At 50.4% G+C, this 18850-nt stretch overlaps 1 protein-coding gene across 5 annotated transcripts in view; it reads left to right on the top strand.

The window, feature by feature from the left end:
• Nr2c2 (nuclear receptor subfamily 2 group C member 2) overlaps window positions 1-18850 on the top strand; it is a 54922-nt gene that overhangs the window by 15085 nt on the left and 20987 nt on the right. For all 5 annotated transcript variants that reach the window (XM_048787158.1, XM_015495055.2, XM_015495056.2 and 2 more), the window contains exon 2: window positions 8350-8460. In XM_048787158.1, coding sequence (XP_048643115.1) covers window positions 8350-8460 — 111 coding nt within the window. The remainder of the gene's footprint in view (window positions 1-8349; window positions 8461-18850) is intronic.

Genomic DNA, 18850 nt, shown 5'->3' with positions numbered 1-18850 from the left:
AAGCTGCAGGAGCTGTTGGCATGGTAAGTGTGACAACAGGACTGCAGATCTGCCGGCTATCCCCTTCCTGCTTCTGGGTGAGCCTCTGTGTCACAGGGTGCATTTCAGTAGGCACGTGTTCCTAAAGCAGCTGGTAGAACAGCAGAGGATTCTGACACCATTGTGTATTAGAAGGAATTCAGGGTGGTGTGTGCTGCTGGGTTAAGCTCCTGGCCAGGTGGCGTTAGGGTACACTGGCGAAATCAGGTGGGGCGGGAGCTGTCTGCTTGTCGTTTCTTTTGACAGGTTAATCTACCTGTGACCAAAGCACTCGGAACTGTGCTGCTCCTAACCGTTGTTGTTACGTAATGATGGGAAGTAGTTGTTGACTTTGGATCTTTGTTTTTATGCCAAGAAATTGAGGGGTACAGTTTTCCCTTTTTTAAAACCAAACAGGGGGCTGGGGCTGGGGCTCAAGTGGTAGCGCGCTCGCCTAGCATGCGTGAGGCACTGGGTTCGATTCTCAGCACCACATACAAATAACGTAAACATATTGTGTCCACCTAAAACTAAAAAATAAATATGAAAACCAAATGAACAGCTAGAAAATAACAAAGCTGGAAAATCGAGTCTGGTATAAGTGATGGCCATTTATAATGTTTAGTTTCATTCCTTCACTGACTTACCGTAAAGAACAGGATTTAGGGGCCATCCAGAGAAGTAATCCTTGGGCGCAGGCTCACAGGCAGCCTCCCAAGCTCTGAGCGCTGTGGGCTGAGGGGAAGCTCTCTGAAGCCCAGCAGCCAACATCCGTCCCTGTCTGTGGTGCAGCTTGCAACGCAGAGCCGGTGGACTCTTTGCCCAATGACCCCTCCGCACCCTTGCTGTTTAATGGTCCTTTGGAAATAAAGAAAGGAGGATGTGTCCCATGTGTCCCTGGAGGTGGCCGCTGTCCCAAATGCTTACCCCCTCAGGCATTTACCTCGTTTCCAGGGAAGTGTTAAGGGGGAGTTGGAGGGTCTCCACTGCGGCTGTAAGATGTGGGTCTGTGCGCTGGGTGTCCACTGGTGTGAGCTCCGCCGCCCTGATGGTGACTGGGGGGACGTGGCCAGCACACCCCAGAATACACTGGAGACCGAGAAATCGTAAGGTCTGCACCATCGACTGTGTCGAGCACCTTCGTCAACATGGATGTATGTCTTTCAGCAAATGACTGCCCAGGAACCCAGAATGGTTTCCTAATATTTATTTCTTAAAAAATAAAAACAAACAAAACACCCCCAAGGTGGGTTAATGCTGGGACAGGATAGAGAAGCTGCTGACCCAGAGTGACACGGGGCTTCCCACTGGGGAGAAACCTGCCCGGCTTCCCCGCCTGCTTGGGTGAGCCACACCTACGGGTGGCTGATGGGCAGAGCTGCAAGTGGAGGCCCAGGGTCTGAGGCCCCCTGCTGCTTCCCTAAGGTTCACCGAGGGCCTGGAACAGAAGGAGGGCTCAGCCTGCCTCTCTGAGGAGCCATGGACAGGAAGCCTTCCTGGGAGACAGCGGAGACGCAGGCTGTGGATCCCAGGGGAAGGCGTCATCCCCTGGGAGGCCAGGAAGGGCTGGCAAGGGGACCAGGCCGTGGTCCACTCTGGGACAGCAGGCGTGTGTGGGGAGCCTTCTTCACCGTGCAAAGGAAGTGAGATGAGCAGGTGGGCTCTCCCTTTCCTCCTGAGCTGGACACCGTGCCCTGAAGGCCCACAGCCAACCCACTGTCCCACCGCGTGCCTGTGGTGTTGAGAGAATCCTTGGCACTCTTTCTTGTTGAAAGTGCAAATGTCTTCACCAGGGCCTGGCACACACCTGGGTGCCGCCAGGCAGGCACTCACACATCCACATAAACTGAGTGACTCTGTCCTCGGCACCTTGAGCTGTCGCAGGGGCAGAAAGTGGGCTGAAGCGGAGGCCCCATCTTGACTGCCAGCAGAGTGGCAGGTGGGAAAGATTCTCAGCGAGTGGAAGGCCTCCAGTGTCTTGGTGTCCTGCTACCAGGTGGCCCCTTTATCACAGTCCTGAGCGACTCTCAGCCGCCTGCTTCTCGGGGAGAGGAGGTTGCCCGCCTGGCTGGCTGGTCGCAGTGCTGCACTGAGTTCACACCACTGTGGGGCTTTGTCGAGGTGTCCCATCAGAGCCTCACTGTGGGAAGGACCGAGCCTAAACTGCCACTCGGGAGCCACCTCCTCGTAAAGCCTCAGGAGTGGGGGGGGTCTCAGACATTTTCCTCTCACCCTGTCACTTCCCGAATTAAGCATTTTGACGCGGAATCACGGAGATGTTTCAGGCTATTCTCTGGGTCAGAATTTATTGCTGAGCCCATGGTCACTGTGACCCCGGCCTTCTCTCGGGCCATCTTTTTGGCTTCTCATATAAAAGGAATCGTAGAATGTACAAGCACCCCTAGGCAGTAAGGAGGCCAGAATTCAGGGGTTGCCCTGTCTGTCGCTCAGGCAGGTCGCCAAGCTCTTGCTGGGCCAGTGCCCTCGGGCCCCACCTGCGCTGCCCTGTAGCCCTCCAGCCTTCTCCACGGAGGCTTGAAGGCAGGGTCACTGCCCGTGGCTCTATGCATCTAGCACGCAGCTCCAGGGTGACAGAGTGCATGCTCCTCAAGTAAAGCTTGGACTGTGGTCACTGTGGCTTGTTGACTTGGCAAGCTCTTGTGGTCTCAGCAAAACACTTTTTGAGTACAGTTGTTACGTTAAAGATCAATTTTCATGTACGTTTAAAGTTTACCAATGTGTAACTCGGTGAACTTCCCCAGAGACCATTTCCACGGAACCACCACCGGGTGAGGAGTAGAATTTCCCAAAAGTCCAGGAGCTCTCAGGCTCCTCCTCAGAGGTGACCACTGTCCCAGTCCCTTGTACTGTGGCTTCAACGAGGTTTTTTGTTCATTGTTTAAAAAAAGTTCACAGCTTTACTCAGATGCCATTCACATGACCTGCAATTAATTCACCTATTTAAAGTGTCCAATTCGTGGCTTTCACAGATCCACAAGGTTATGCACCTGTCACCACTGTCACTGTCTAATTCCAGAACATTTTCATTTCTCCAAAAAGAAACCCCAGCCCCCTGTTATCCCCACCCCAGCCGTACAGGACCACTAACTGACTGTGTGCGTTTAGGGGTCTGTCTTCTGGACATTGAGGTAAATGGAACCGCCCGGCCTGCTGTCTTGTGCCTGCGTCGTTTGCTTAGCATGTGCCTCAGGGCTCGGCTGGTCCTAGCCTGTGCCGGCACTTCACTCCTGATAACTGCTAAATAGTGTGCCCTGTGGGCGTGTGCCATTTTGCTCGTTAGTTGATGAGTATCGAGTTCTCCTTTGGAGCTATTAATTAGGAACAATGCTGTTAGGAACCTCGTGAGCTCATTTTTCTGTGGACATGTTTTTATTCTTTGAAAAGTGGCACTGCTGGCTAAGTGATCTACCTCCATGGTAAGCTTCCCAGGAACTGCCAGATTGGTTTTCAGAGGGACTGTGACGTCGGGTTCCTACAGCTGTGTGTGAGGTTCCCTTTCCTCCTGACAGCACTTGCTCTTGCTGGCCTTTCAAGTCACCGTGTCCTGGTGGGCGCTCGCCTGGTTTTTGATTGTATTCCCAGTGACGTCATCTTTCCTTACTTATGGGCCATTTGTAGATCTTCTGTGAAGAAATGTCTGGTCGATCCTTTGACCCTGTTTGGTGGGGGCCTTGAGTTACAGGGGTTCTACACATATTCTGGATACAAACCCCTTATCAAATACATACAAATTATTTTTTCCCATCTGGTAGATTTTCTTTTCACATTCTTGATATTGTCCTTGAAGTGCAGAAGTTGTTAATGTTGACAATTTTTCATGTATTTTATCTATTTTCTTTATGCTGCTTGTGCTTTAAGTGTGATATTACAAGTTATTCGTTCTGCATCCAACGGTTTATCAGCATTTTTTGAGACGGGTGTTCTTATATCCCTGATTCATCTCTCACTACCAGCAGCGCGTGTGTGAGGGTCCCAGGCTCTTTAGGTTGTGGGCACTTGTTATCATCCGTCTGTCTTGTAGCCATTGTAGTGGATGCGAAGTGGCATCTTGCTGTCACTTTGATGTAAATTTTCCTAATAACTAATGATATTGAACATTTTCCTATGCTTATTGGCCATTTATTTATCTTTTTAAAGAAATGTCTCATTTACCCAATTTTTTTTTCTTCTGTCTCGAAGTGTCATTCCAGTGGCTTTAAGAACAGCCACAAGAAGCCACTGATCTGATCATTCCCAACTCACTGCAGCTGGAGCACCAGCCAGCCTCCTTCTGTGTGAGGATTTTGTTATTTTTAACATCTTGGCTTATTAAAAAGTTTTTTTTATTTTTATTCTAATTTGTTATATGACAGCAGCATGCATGACAAGTCATAGCACACACACAGAGCACATTTCTTCATGTCTCTGGTTGTGCACAGAGTACAGTCGCACCATTTGTGTCTTCATATGTGTCCTAGGGGAGCGGTGTCCACCTCATTCCACGTCTTTTTTACACCCCTTGTTCCTCCCTCCTCTTCCCTCCCCTTTGCCGTCTCCTCCTTTACCCATTTTAAATCTGTCTTTTCTTACTAATGTTAATAGTTTTTAATGTATGATGTGTGGATCAAATATATGGTTTGCAAGAATCTACTCCTACTTTGTGGGTTACCCTTTCATTTTTTTGATGGTGTCTTTTGAAACACAAAAGTTCTTAATTTTGAAGTTTAGTTTATCTGACATTTTTTGTTGTTGTTGTTATACTTTTGGTGTCATCTCCCCAAACCATCACCTAATCCAAATTCACAGATGTATACCTGTTTTCTTTTGAGAGTTTTGTAGTTTGACTTTTACATTTCGATCTTTGATATGTTTTAATATTTTGTAGGAGTCTCAAGGTAGGAGTCCCAAGTTCATCCTCCCGCATTTAGCTGTCTCATCAGCAGTGATTGAAAAAGACTATTTTGCCCATTTGTAACCAAACATAGTAGATTACAAAGCCAGGAGGTAAACAAGTACGGAGGGCACTAGAGAGAACTCTCAAAAAGCAGCACCTCCCTGAGCAAAGAAAGCCAAGGGGCTGCTGTTTTTTGTTGTGGTACCAAGATTGAACCCAGGGGCACTTAACCTAGCTCCCTTTTGTATTTTATTAGAGACAGTCTCACTAAGTTGCTGAGGGCCTCACTAAGTGGCTGAGGCTGGCTTTGAACTCGCAATCCTCCTGCCTCAGCCTCCTGAGCCATTGGGATGACAGGCATGTGCCACCGCCCCTACTAGCAAGGGGCTTTTATTAGAAAGTCTCAGACCTGTTCACTATAGGAAAGACTTGTGTCATCACATGTCACACATGGGGGTGGCACATTGTCCTGAGCATGCTCAGTTCAAGGTCATGCTTCCTCATACATGTTCTAAGAATGGCTAAAGACCGCCTCCTGGGGGTGGGGGGAAGTTAGTATCATAATGAGCAAAGTTTACACTGTATCACCTAAAAAGGGTGCGCCAGCATGCCTGAGTGGTCTTGGCTGGTTCCTGGTTCTGGAGTGCCCCATCTAAAACAAAGTACTTAGAAGGTATGTTAACACTGAAAGGACCCTGACCCCCCCCCACCACCACCACACACACACACACACACACACAGCCATACACACTCCTGTGGTGGTTGTTAGAAGTACTTGCCTAGTGGCTAACATGATGAATTGTCTTAGCACCTTTATCAAGAACCATTTGAGCCAGGCGCACACTTATGATCCCAGCAACTCAAGAGGCAAAGCGCAAGGATGACAGCCCCAGCAACTAGACCCTGTCTGGGAATGACAGAGGACTGGGGATGTGGCACACCCTTGGGTTAAATCCCCAGTGCCACTCCCCGCTAAATTACTTGAACGTGTAAACATTCTGAGTTCCGTGTTCTTTTCCATTCGTCTTTGTCTTCATGGAAAGACTAGGGTTTTTTGTGTTGTGTTTTTTTTTTTTTTTTTTTTTTTTGTAAATTGACAATTGATAAGTTTGTGTTGGGGGTACAAGGTGATAGATCTATGAGTCCAGTGTGGAATCATTAACATGCTCATCATTTCAAGGGCTTAGTTTTTATTGTGAGACTTCTTGAAAAAGGCTGAATAGTGTCAACGTGGTATTCATGCACCACAATTTCTTCATCTCTTGAACTGTTGATGGCCATCCTAACTTGGCTCTTATAGGTAATGGTACACTAAGCATGGAAGTGCAGACGTGCCTTCCACCAAGTGGTTTCAAATCTTTGGATTAAATGCCCCAAAACAGAATTTCTGGATCCCACGTGGTTTTGGTTACTGTAGGTTTTGTATTACGTTTTAAAATGAAGTCGGAGTCTTCTAGCTTTGCTCCCCACCTGCCCACAACTATCTTGGCCATTCTGGGCTCCTTGTATTTGGAAATTGTATAAATTTTATGATCAGCTGATCAATTGATGCAAAACACGTGGAGGGTGAACCTGGTGGCCCTTACTTGTGATCCCAGCTACTCGGGAGGCTGAGGCAGAGTTCAAGGCCAGCTGGGAAGGTGAGCAAGACCTGTCTCAAAAGGAAAAATTAGAAGAGCCAGGGACGTGGCACCGAGGTAGAGCACTTTCCTAGCATCCATGAGCTCTGGGTTCAGTTCCCGGTACCAAAAAAATAAAGAAATAAAAGAGCATCCAGAATTTTGGTAGAGATTTCACTAAATTTGAGAGTCAGTCCGGGGAGTGTGGCCACCTTAACAGTGTCTAATCTAATCCATGAGCACAAAGTTCTTTCCATTTATTTAAGTGATCTCTGATTTCCTTCAATGATGGATTATAATTTTCAGAGTACAGATCTTAGTTAGCCGTGTTCAGTGTATTCCTAAGTGTCTCATTCTTCTCTAGTCAGTGAGATTGTTACCTAATGTCACTTTCAGATCGTTCATCACTAATGTGACAGTTAGCTGGATGTCTGTCTTGTACCCTGCGACCTTGCAACTCATTTGCCAGTTCTGAGTTTTTTGTTGTTGGTGGTGGTGGTTGTTGATTCTGTGAGGTTTCCTGTATATAAGGCCATTTAATCTGCAGACAGAGATAGTCTCCTTCTTCCTTCCAATCTAGATGCCCGCGTGCCCTGCCCTGCCCTCCCTCTCCCGCTCTCCCTGCTTGACCTCTGGCCCCTGCAGTACAGGGCTGGTGGAGGTGGGGGAAATGGGCCTCCTGTGGTCTTCCCCATCTTAGGGGGAAAGTTTTCTTTTTTCTTTGTTTTTTGGTGGATGCCTGTTATCAAAATGAGAACTGTCTTTCTATTGCTGGATTTTGTCATAATGCCTTTTCTGTCAATTGACATGATCATATGTGGCTTTTGTCCTTTATTGTTTAATATAGTGTATTAAACTGTTTGATTTTCATACGTTGAACTAGCTTCGCGTTCTTTGGAAGAACCCCACTTATCCTGGTATGTTATCCTTCATATGCTACTGGATTTGGTTTGCTTTTTATATGTAACTTATTTATATTTTAGTTATAGGTGGACACAATACCTTTATTTTTCTGTGGTGCTGAGGATGGAACCCAGGGCCTCAAGTATGCTAGGCGAGCGCTCTAGCCCTGAGCCCAGCCCAGCCCTGGTTTGCTTTCTTTTGTTGAGGATTTTTTATATTAATATTCATAAGGAATGTTGGTCTGTAGTTTTTTTGGTCTTTTTTCTTTCTTTCTTGTTATATCTTTGTGGGTTTTGGTATCAGGTAGTATTGGCCTCACAGAATGAATTAAGAAACAAACGTTCTCTCCCATGTTCTGGAGTTCTGTGAAGGTACTGCTTCATGATCTACTTTCAGCCAAGGAAAATAACGTCTTCCCACTTCAGGTACCAGGTGACCACTGAGCAGCTGGAGCCCCGCCTTTGGGCAGGTCCTGACTACATCCCAGACCCCGGTGCTCCTTCTGGGCTTTTCCAATCCTGTTCCACTGATCCCAGGCACTGATCCCTCCAGTTCTGGGTCCCTCTGGTCCATGGTCCCTGGCAGAGTTGTTAGGAGCCTTTCTCTAGAAACAGTCACCTTAAGCCTTACCGGTGGCTCGCACAAGTGCAAACTTCCCAGGTCATATCCGAAAAGTTAGCTTGGTAGCTCTTGTAAGGTCGGGCAGAGCAAACCCCAACGCTTCTGTTTCTCCCGCACTCTCAGTGGCCTTGCGGCGGCCAGGTGGTCTTTCCAGGGCACTCTTGTGCGGTGGCTCAGTGCTGCCTTTGCCTCCTGCGCTGACACTTAGAGCTGCATGTTTGTCACAGCAAAAGCAAGAGGCACGGTGGTGGGGCCCCTGGGCGGCTTTCTGACCCCTTCTGATCTTGCCCACAGGTACTGCGTACACAGACCCATCGGCCGGAATCTCCAGGGATGACCAGCCCCTCCCCGCGCATCCAGATCATCTCCACCGACTCCGCGGTAGCCTCACCTCAGCGCATTCAGGTACCCGGGTCCCTGCTGCCCCCCAGTCCTTCCAAACACAAAATCTCTAGGAAATCGCACCTCTAGGGCATCAAGTACACTACCACCTCATTTATTTCAAAGACAAAAGAAGAAACGTTTCTGTTCACTGAACTGACCATTGTGGTGCTGGGCAGTTGTAAACCCAGGGCCTCCTCTGGCTGGGCAGGTGCTGTCCCGCCGAGCTGCCCTCCAGCCCTGCTTAACTTATTTCTAAGAACTCTAACCTGTTATTTCAACTACTGTGATAAAGAACCATTTTGTTACTCATTTGCTCCCAAATTGATGGGCATTGTGTTGGTCACGGGCTGCCCGCTTGTTTTCGGGAACCCACTGTCGCTGTTGCTGTCTTGGGCAGTTAAATGTCAGAGATTCATGTTTTCCACTTGCAGCATGTGCGTAATATTGTGCCCGCCTCATAGGTTATGTAAGGAATCAACGGGACGCTGCTTATGAAGTGCTGAGAAGGGCCTGGCCCAGGTCAGTGTCCAGTGTGTACACCTCTGTATGATCCCTGTTATTACTGGTGTCATTGACCGCTAGTCACTTAAGCAGGGGCGGTGCTGAGCCTGCCCCTGGCCCACTGCACGGTTTCTTTACTCAGAAGGTAGGTATGTAGGCCCTAGCTGGGAGGAAGGGGCAACAGACCCTGACAGATAAAGATGCAATGTTATCACATCAGCCGAAGCAAAAGGCCAAATCCAAACGTGAGAACACAGATGAACAGCAGGAAGAACATGAGTTGCACAGCATGCACGTGAGAGACACCAGGTGACGGGTACTTGGGAACCAGGGATTGCTGTCCTAGGTAGTGGAAGCTCACTGCAGGCAGACAGTGATACAGAGTGACTGGGTAAATTCTGCAGTCTGCCTGCTCTTAAGAGACTTCATGGACTCTTCCTGTTATAAACTACAAATGTTTCTAATAAGTAAGATGAAACGAGTTGTTAAATGCTGTTGTCTGTTGCATAATGTACTTACACACAGAAGCTGTCATTTGAACTTGAAATGCAAGTTTGCAAGTCGGAAGGACCCTGACGGGGTGTTACTCTTTGCCCAGGTTAGGGGCTGACAGAGCTGTGTCGTTCTCCCTTTACTCTGTTCTTATTTGCTGCTGATGAGAGTCTCTCCTGCGTGGGGAGGTGTTGGGGTCTCACTGTAGGACTCTTCCTGACCCTGGCACAGAAGCTTGCTCTGCGCAGCTTACTGTTACTTTTTCAAATGGCAACTGTTTTCAGAAGGCGGGAAGCAGATAAGGGTGCAGAGAAGGACGGGGTGGCCACCCCAGGAGACCCGCGGTGTGTAGTGTCTGTCTCTAGACTGCAGCTCCCTCTGTATTATCTAAGGAGAACTTCCTGTTTTCCTAAGGGCGCTTCCAGCTCCCATCTTATCTGTAGAGTGAGGCTTTTCCCTGCTGGCGCCCAGCCCCTGGGGACGCCCTCAGGACCTCTCAACAGAAGTCTTGGGGGAGAGATCTTTGGTGCTGAGCTTGCAGTTTCTAGGGAAGACAGTCCTTTGGTGTGAGTTTTATGTTTATTAACAGTGTCCCATTGGGAGCCACCATGGAAATCGGACCTGCTGAGCGCCACCACACTGGCTATGTGAAGTTTTCAAAGTAAAATAAAGGTTATTGGTCGGTTTCTGGATTCTCAAAGTTAGTGCTGAGGGTCCCACGCGGTTCTCACTGCCAGCTCGTGCCTTAGTGATCAACTTGCATTCCCTGAGGCCTGGGAAGAGAAGGGACGAGTTCTCTGACGTTGTCGTGAGTAACAGTTCCTAGACTCCAAATGGTGGCTTCTCTCACAAGGTGGGCAGGAAAGGATTTTTTGGTTTTTGTTTTTTTAAAGGAAAACAGGCTACACAACAGGTCGGAGCCGTGTCTGAGTGTGCAGAGACCGAGGGTCGAGTCACGTCTATCCCCAGCCGTGCGACTGGGGAAAGTGAGCTGACAGAGTTGTGCTGACAATGCTTACTCTGTAAGTTGGGAAGGGACTAGGTGACATAAGTAGGTAAGGTAAGGCCTGTGGAGCCCCAGGAAGCCAGCGCAGTGTGGATTTTTATGGTTTATTTGTACATAATTTCAAACTTACCAAAAATGATCCATACGAATTCACTGTGCCTGTCACTCGGGTTTGTGACTTATGTGCTGTCACATTCTAAATATGAGCGTATTTATTTTTTTCTGGTTCCTTTGAGAACAGACTGGGGACATCACTCCTGTGCATTGGATCTAAGGACAGTGACATTCTTACATCATCACAATACAGTTAGCAAAATGAGAAAATACTAACACCGAAATGTGCCGTTATCTGTCAAACTCCAGATTCCCACATTTCATTCACTGATGGAGCTATTTTTCCAGGATTGATGTTATATTTTTAATAGAGAAAAAAGTAATAAAGATGTCATCAGCCCAAGGTCTGAACACGCTTAGTTATGCAGGATGAAGAGGGTGGGGTGCGTGTGGCAGAGCCAGAGTCCATTTGTGCCACGTCCCTGTAGCGGCTCAGAAGGCCTGAGGCAGTGCGTGGAGCATCAGCCCCAGGTGTGCAGTCGGGGTGCTGTTGTTTCTGGGGACACTGAGGTGTAGGGCAGGAGCCATGGGAGGACATGGAGGACACAGCACACATGAGGTTCCAGTTTTATTATTTTATTCATGTTTTGGAAGCCATTAAAGTAAGTTAAAAGGACAGTGTGTGATATAGTGAATTTTACCTGCTGGAAATAATCAGTGCTCTCACTTCTGCCGATTCGTTCTGCCTGGGCAGACGCTGTGCAGCCCCTCCTGCCCTCTCTGTGGGTTTGGAGAGTTCCCTAAAAATTTAAAAGGACAGAGGATGGAGCTCAGTAGGAGAGGGAGAGCACCCTTGGTTCGAAGTCTAGCACCCCAGAAAAAGAGAGGAAGGACAGTCGTATGCCTAACCCCAGTGACTCAGAGGCTGAAGCAGAACATTCACAAGTTTGAGGCCAGTCTCGGCAATGTACTGAGAGCCTTCTGAAAAAGTTACAAAAGGTCTGGGCCCAGCTCAGTGCTGATGCACTCTGGGCTCAGTCCTGGGAGGGAGGGTGGCGTCTGGCATCTTCACACTCCAGGGTGAGGCCTCGTGGCTGTCCCATCAGCCCAGGTGACAGCACTGTTACTTCATGCTGTGCCCTTGGTCAGCTGCCCCGTGTCCCTCCCTCCTGCTGTCCCCAGCCCTGGTGCTGTGTCCTGCATATCCTGCTTGGAGCTGCTTGCTCTGTGCCCTTTCAGTCCCCAGCCATGTGCTGGTTCCTCTCTCGAGTGCTCAGAGGAGTTGTTGCACGTGTGTGCTGGAAGGGTGACAGAGACCCGTGTAACAGAGTCACACCAAAGTGGGCACAGAGTGAAAGAGGAGTGTCCCCCGCCTTCCTGGGGTTGCACAGCTGTATCCTGGGTTGGGGGGGCAGCTGCTGTTGCCATGTTGCCTTTCATTCCTTCAGTGTCAGTCTTGTCATATAAGTCCACAGGGACACGTGTGAATGCATATATCGTGTTTTGACATGTCAACACTGTCTGACGTTGTTTTGCTCCTCAGTCTTTCTTCTTAAGCGTGGCTCGTCCTTGGAGATGGTTCTGTATGGTGCATACTAGACATCCTGTTTCTCTTTTTGAGTGGCTGCTTGATATTCCATTTTGCCACACCGCCCCCAAAGAAGGTGTCCCGGTTTGTACTCCCACCAACCCAGTGTGCACCACGCTGTAATTTTTAATCTTGTCGGTTTGCCAGATGAAATAATGTCATTGCTGTACAAATTTTGCACTTTGCTATTTACTCACATGTATATACATGTGCATGTACATATGTGTGTGTACATATGTAAAAATAAAGTTTCCCGGGCGTGGTGTTGTATACCTGTAATCCCAGCAGTTTGGGAGACTGAGGCAGAAGGACCAGAAGTTTGAGGCCAGCCTCTACAATTTAGCAAGACCCTATCTCAAAATAAAAAATAGAAGGCGGGGGCTAAGGATAAACCTCAGTGATGAAGCACCCTGGGTTTGATTTTAAAAAAAATAAATAAATAAAAGGAATTGTTAGTTTTTCGGTAACAAGTAGATGCTACTTAAGTTTCATGTCCCACCCTTCCACTGCCCCACCCCGCTGACTGTCCATCCAGTAGACTTTCTGTGTGACTTTGATTGTCATACTTAAGTGCACTTTATGAACCAACGGATAAATGCGTATTTAAAACAGGAGGTCTTTCTAGAACCACCCTCTGACATGACCCAGACCAGCCCGCTGGCCAAGTGCCTGCTTTAGGAGAAAGAGAAACCAGGTGGACATCAGAAAACGCGCAGGGACCATGTCTAAAACAGGAAGGGGCTGGGGCTGTGCGGTCGAGTACTCGTCCCGCATGTGTGAGGCCCTGGGTTCCATCCTCGGCACCGCATAAAAATAAAAAGGTACTGTGTCCACCTGCTACTAAAAATATATATATACACACACATTTTAAAAAAGGAAATAATCGAGGCCTGGCTTTCGCGGTGCTCTTCTTCTGTGTGGCTGTGAAATGTTGGAGTGTCCCTCTCCTCTGGCTTTCTTCCTGTGGAGCCCCGGGCTTTACCCGTCATTAAAGTTTCTCTTTAGACTTCTTCTTTGATCCGTGTTTTCTTCAGGAGGGTGGTGTTTTAATTTCTCGATACTTGGTGATCTTCCTGTTTCTAGAGTTGATTTCTGACGCTGACTCCTTGAGGTCTGAGAACATACTCCGTATGGTGCCCTGTCAAACTCTGTGTCTCATGTCACGGTGTGGCCTCTGTGGACGGAGCTCCACTGGTGGAGGCCTGAGGAGGGTGGTGCTGTTAGATGGGTTGTTTTGTAAATGTGGATCCCTTCGAGTTGACGGTGCTCTTCAGGTCAAGTGTTTGTGTGTTTATCGCCTCCTTGGTGACAGGGAGGCAGTGCCGTCTCCAAGTAGAACTCATTTTTCAATCCCTCCTTGCACTTCGGTCATTTCTGTCGCCCCTTACTTCTCTGTTTATTGTGCTGGGAATCGAGCCCAGGGCCCTGTGCGGGCAGGGCGAGTACTGGACTGTCAAGCTGGGCCCTGCTCTGAGTTCCTCGGTGTGTTGACCCAACCTCCCTGGTTAGGTGCACGCGTGTTGAAGACGGAGGCCTTTTTGAAGAATGGATCCCTTCCCCATTATAAAATGCCCCTTTTTATGCCTGATATTTCCCTTGTTCAAAATCGCAGTTACTTCCCCTTCCTTTTAATGAGCGTTCACATGGTACCTCTTTATTCCAGTCTGTGTTTTATATGTAAAATGTAAAGTTTATATATTTTACATGTATAGGTGGTGCTGTAGGCAGCACCTAGTTGGGTTTCTTCTCCCCACTGACGGTCTGCTTCAATCGGCTTACACTTGGTGTTATTGATCTATGTGGATCACTATCATCCGACTCTGTTTTTTGTTAATTGCCAGAAGCTTCTCACTCTGCCTTCTCTGGTTTTGAATGAGCAATTCTCATGATTCCTCTTAGGTCCTTTTTCAGTTGACGTGATTTCGGTTGATATCCTGAGTTTATTATGTACATTTTTAATGAATCTTTGTTCACCTGCAAATAACAAACGATTTTCAGTAAAACTGACAAAAAGCTGACAAGGTTATACCGAAATTCAGAGGCATTTAGTACCTCTGCACACACCCCACACCCCAGTTCCAGAACACTTCACTGTCCCTGTACCTGTTAAGTAGTCCCACCCTGTGGCCTGCGTTCTGTCTCTGTGCCTTGTTGGTTCTTGGAATCTCACATACATGGAAGATATGAGCCTTGTTTCTGGCCTCTTCCTCTTGTCCACCCATGTTGTGGGGTTTGTCTTTCTTGCTGTGTCACATCGGGTTGTACCTGAGTACCTTGGTCTGTTCGTCTTTGTAGTGTACCAGGCACTTTCACACACGACCATTTCCCTTCTCTAGTCATTCTTTTTTTTTATGAAATTTATTATTTATTCTAATTTGTTGTACATGACAGCAGAATGCATTAGAGTTCACAGTACACAAATGGTTGTACACAAAGTACATTCACACCATTCGTGTCTTCATACATGTACATGGGGGTAATGACGTCCATCTCATTCCATCATCTTTCCTACCTCCTGCCCCCTCCCCTCCCCTTTGCCCAATCAAAGTCCCTCCATTCCTCCCATGCTCCCCACCCCCATTAGGGATCAGCCTCCACTTATCAGAGAACATTCGGCCTTTGGTTTTCTGGGATTGGCTTGCTCCACTTAGCCTTATCTTCTCCAACTCCATCCATTTACCTGCAAATGCCATGATTTTATTCTCTTCGAATGCCGAGTAATATTCCATTGTGTGTATACACCACAGTTTCTTGATCCATTCATCTGTTGAAGGCCATCTAGGTTGGTTCCACAGTGTAGCTGTTGTGGATTGTGCTGCTGTGAACACTGATGTGGCTGTGTCCCTGTAGTGTGCTGTTTTTAAGTCTTTGGGTGTAGACCAAGGAGTGGGAAGTCAAATGGTGGTTCCGTCGTTCTTTTCTATGAAGATGTAGAAACAGGCTGGTCAGCTCGTGCAGGCCGACACAGTTGGAGCAGTGGTGGACCAAGAGTCTATTCCGCTGTCCGGCTGCAGAGCCCGTCCAAGGCCACACGCTCAGGTGTTGATGGGCCGGGCAGCAGGAGGAGGTGAGCAAGGCAAGGACTGGGCCAGCTGGCCCCATCTAAAGGGGTGGGCACTGCACCTGCTCCAGCCTGTGCCTGTGCCGAGGGGAGCACAGGCCCAGGGTGGCCAGAGAACAGTGAACCTGGGTTTAAGAAGCCAAAAGTTACGTAGCAGCTAGTGGCCTGTTGGCCATCTCCTGGCAGACGCTTCCTCAGCTCATTTCTGTCATGAAGGACAGAGTGGGAAGTGTGCGGGACAATGACAGGGTGTCCGGTCACGCCAAGATCCTTTGGGGTTAGAGCTGGGATAGGCCTTGGCTTGGTAGAGAGGCCAGCTCTGTGGTAAGGTGGCATGTGTATCCCTAAAAGTCACCACACACTGCACAAAACTATGCAGTGAAAGCCACAAGACACAGGGGCAGGCCCAGGGTCAGTGGCACGAGCCTCACAGTGGGGAGTCTGGTAGAGCTGCAGGCGGGTCAGTGCCCAGCTGTGGCAGACGCGGCCCTGGACCTGAGGAAGCCTGCGGAGCGCTGGCGCAGGGGGTGACAGAAGCGCATCTCATGGGTGACTGAGTGGGGTCCGAGGGGGACCTGAAGTCACGTGGACGGTTGCAGCGCTGGCTGGCTGGGTGTGACACACAGCCCTCCCCTGGGCTGCTGTTCCCAAGATCACCGAGGTGTGTGGCCTAGTGCTGCCCGTGGGAGGCACAGTGCGCAGACCAGCACAGGAGCTGTCACCCAGTCACACTCGAGAACTCGCCTTTCCCTGATGGTCTGGTTCTTTCCGTGCTGAGTGGCCGAGAGGTGGCGGGCCATAGAAGTCACACAGAGAGCAGGACGTCCCTCAGGCCTCCCCGCCTGCCACTTGCTGCTCCATGTGAAGAAATGACAGGTGGCCTCCTGTGTCCTTCTCCCAGGGCTGCCCTAGCAGGTCATCACAGACACGTGGCCTGCGCAGCACAACTGTGTTCTCCTCAGTTGTGGAGGCCGGCGGCGTGAAGCGAAGGTGTCGCAGGGCCACCCCTCTTGGGCTCCCTGCCCTCTGGCGTCTGGTGGCCAACAGCAGCCCCTGGCATCCCTGCCTGCTTACACCTGCATCATCCAGAGTCTCTGCCCCGTTGCCACGTGGCCTTCTTACAGGGACACTGGCTGGTGGATTCAGGGCCCCCTGTGACCTTACCTGAGCTCGGTTACGTCTGCAGAGGCCTTGTTTCCCAATAAGGTCACCGGTCCTGGGGGTTAGGTGGAGCGAGCTGAGGGGAGAGTGAGGTTCTGCTCACAGACGAGGGACGTGGCTGCACCCTCCCACCTGACGCTGACCCAGGCCTGGCCACAGGAGCGCACCTGCCTGTGTTGGGCCTGGTCTTTCTGTGCCTGGTGGTCAGCCTCGGGTTCCGGGGGGTGTGGGGGTCATTTTTTCCAATGGCATCTTTAGTTCTTTTTCATGTAGGTGATCTCTCAAAATGGAGGCTGCAGGCGTCAGTGAGGTCAGACTGTGAGCAGGAGGTTTCAAAAGCTGTGGGTCTTGGATTTGCATGAGCCCGAGTGTTGTGAGGCAGGCGGAGGGGGGGAGAATTGTATGTGCAGCCACCAAACGCCACTGTGTCTGTGCAGACCAGTCACCCCTGTGTCCCAGCTCCCTTGGCTTCTTCCCGCCATCCTCTGCCACAAGGCCTGGGAAGGACCTGGAAGGAAGAGAGACACTCCCTAGTGTGCCGAGGGCAGCGCGTCGCCTCCAGACAGCAGGGCATGGGCAGCACCCGCCTTCTCCGACTCGAGTCACCTGCTACAGGACATTTGGCCATAGTGGGTCACAGGCACACTGGGGTCCCTTGAGATACCACCTAGCACTGTGGCCCTGTTAGTTCCTGTAAGGGGTACATGCTGTGATGTCAGCACCGTGTCCCTCGCATTTCTTAGGAGGCCTGGCTGCAGCTCGGCTCAGCCTCACGACTTGGTCTCTTAAGGAAGAAAGCAGTTCAGGGAAGGCAGACATTGGACTTTGAGATCCCAGGGTGACAAAGACCTTCCAAGGCCGTCTTGTTGATCTAAGGAGGGTGCCTTCCGTGGGTGGCGTCTGGCCGCCATGTGCCAGCCTGTGCCCGTAGCCCCGGCTGAGCAGTGGGGAGGGGAGGATTAAAGGCTTCCCCCCATGAAGCTCTCTGCCACGGGTCACTTCCGCAGAAGGCCTGGCGGTGCCCTGGGTCGCAGCAGCCGAGGGTTCCCCTCCTTGTCTGGAGCTCTTCTCTTGAGCCCTGGAGAGCTTGTGACCCCGTGGCTGTCCCGGGCTGGCCCTCTGGTGGCGGTACCTGTCCCTGTACTTTCACTCCCGTTGCGCCCACAGCACACTTTCTGGAGAGGGCGTGTGGGTGACAGACGCCCCTGTTGGCCGGGCAGGTTACCTGAGGGGAGCAGGTGGCTGAGCCCAGCCTCCTCCAGGCCGACTTGCTACACCTCGCATAGCCCCTTGCTGCAGCCTGCGCCGCTGCCCCGGGGAGGTCCTTCCACTGAGGTCCCCGCCGCCTTCCCAGGGCCATTTCTTCTGCTTCTTAGTTCTCTGTGGCATTGACCGTGGACTGCTATCCTCAGTGCCCGTGGCCACGCTGTGTTCCCCTCTAGAGAGGTGGCTCCCTGCACACAGTGGCTTTCTGTAGCCCGTGTGCCTGTGCTGCGTACCTAGGACAGTGCCCCACGTCCCTCAGTGGACGTCTGTTAGTGGGAGGGTCTTTCCTTGGTTGTGTCATTTTAGTTGCATCCACCAACATCACTGAGTTGTCCGTGCGGACAGTTGGCACCGCTGTGCTCAGGCTGTGAGTTTGTGCTCTGGACCCTGGAGCGCCGTGTCCTGTCTGTCAGAGGTGGTGGCGCAGGGCTCAGCCCATGCCCCTGCCACACCCTGGCAGCAGCAGCCCCGAGGCTCCACTGTGGGGTGGCCCTGCTGGTCCCAGGATGGAGAGGAGCCCAGAGCTCCAAGCTGGGGACTCGCAGGCCCAGAGAGCGGCCAGTGTCGCCCAGCAGCCATCTTGTGGGTGCAGTAAGGTGAGGCCCCTGGAGGGTGTGGATACTGGAGGCTGTGGCTCCTGAATGCTGGGAGCCTCCAGGAATCGGGGTCGGGATTTCTCGCGAGTCGGCGCCTGCGGCCCTCAGTCCACCCCGGGGTCCTGCCTTCTGTGCGTGTGTCAGGCCTCCGCTGGCCCCAGTCATACGGCAGGGAGTCAGATGGGTCCCTTGGCTTACAGAGCCCATGAAGTGATTTATTCACAAATTTTTAGGTTTTTTGAATTAGCAACATTTTTCAAAAGAATCTGAGCTGCCCACATTTTATTATTCCTGGACCAGAATTTTTAGAATTGTGCGTCTTTATTTTACTTGCATACTTCATACTGATGTGGTGCTGAGGACCGAGCCCACGCGTGCTGAGCAGGCAGGCGCTCGGCCACCGAGTCCGGTCCTGGGCCAGGATTGTTTTTAAGGTGAAACTGTCATCCGTTATTTATTGTTGTCTTGACGTCGTTAAGAAATAGGCTTTTAATTCCAAAAATAACACTGAGGACCTGACCCTGGTGTACAGGGAGTTCCGTGCCAATCCACATCTGGGAAGCCACCGCCCTGCCCCGCTGGTCCGCACCGCTGCATGAGCTGCTGACACATCGCTGGCTAGCATGCCCGCAGGGACTCCGTTTGGCAGTCACCACTTCTGAGTGGCCCCCGCAAGTGCACGGGTC

Source organism: Marmota marmota, unplaced genomic scaffold (assembly GCF_001458135.2).
Source record: "Marmota marmota marmota unplaced genomic scaffold, marMar, whole genome shotgun sequence".
Taxonomy (NCBI): Eukaryota; Metazoa; Chordata; class Mammalia; order Rodentia; family Sciuridae; genus Marmota; species Marmota marmota.
Note: the sequence above shows the minus strand (reverse complement) of the source record. Positions and strands in the feature narration are given on the sequence as shown.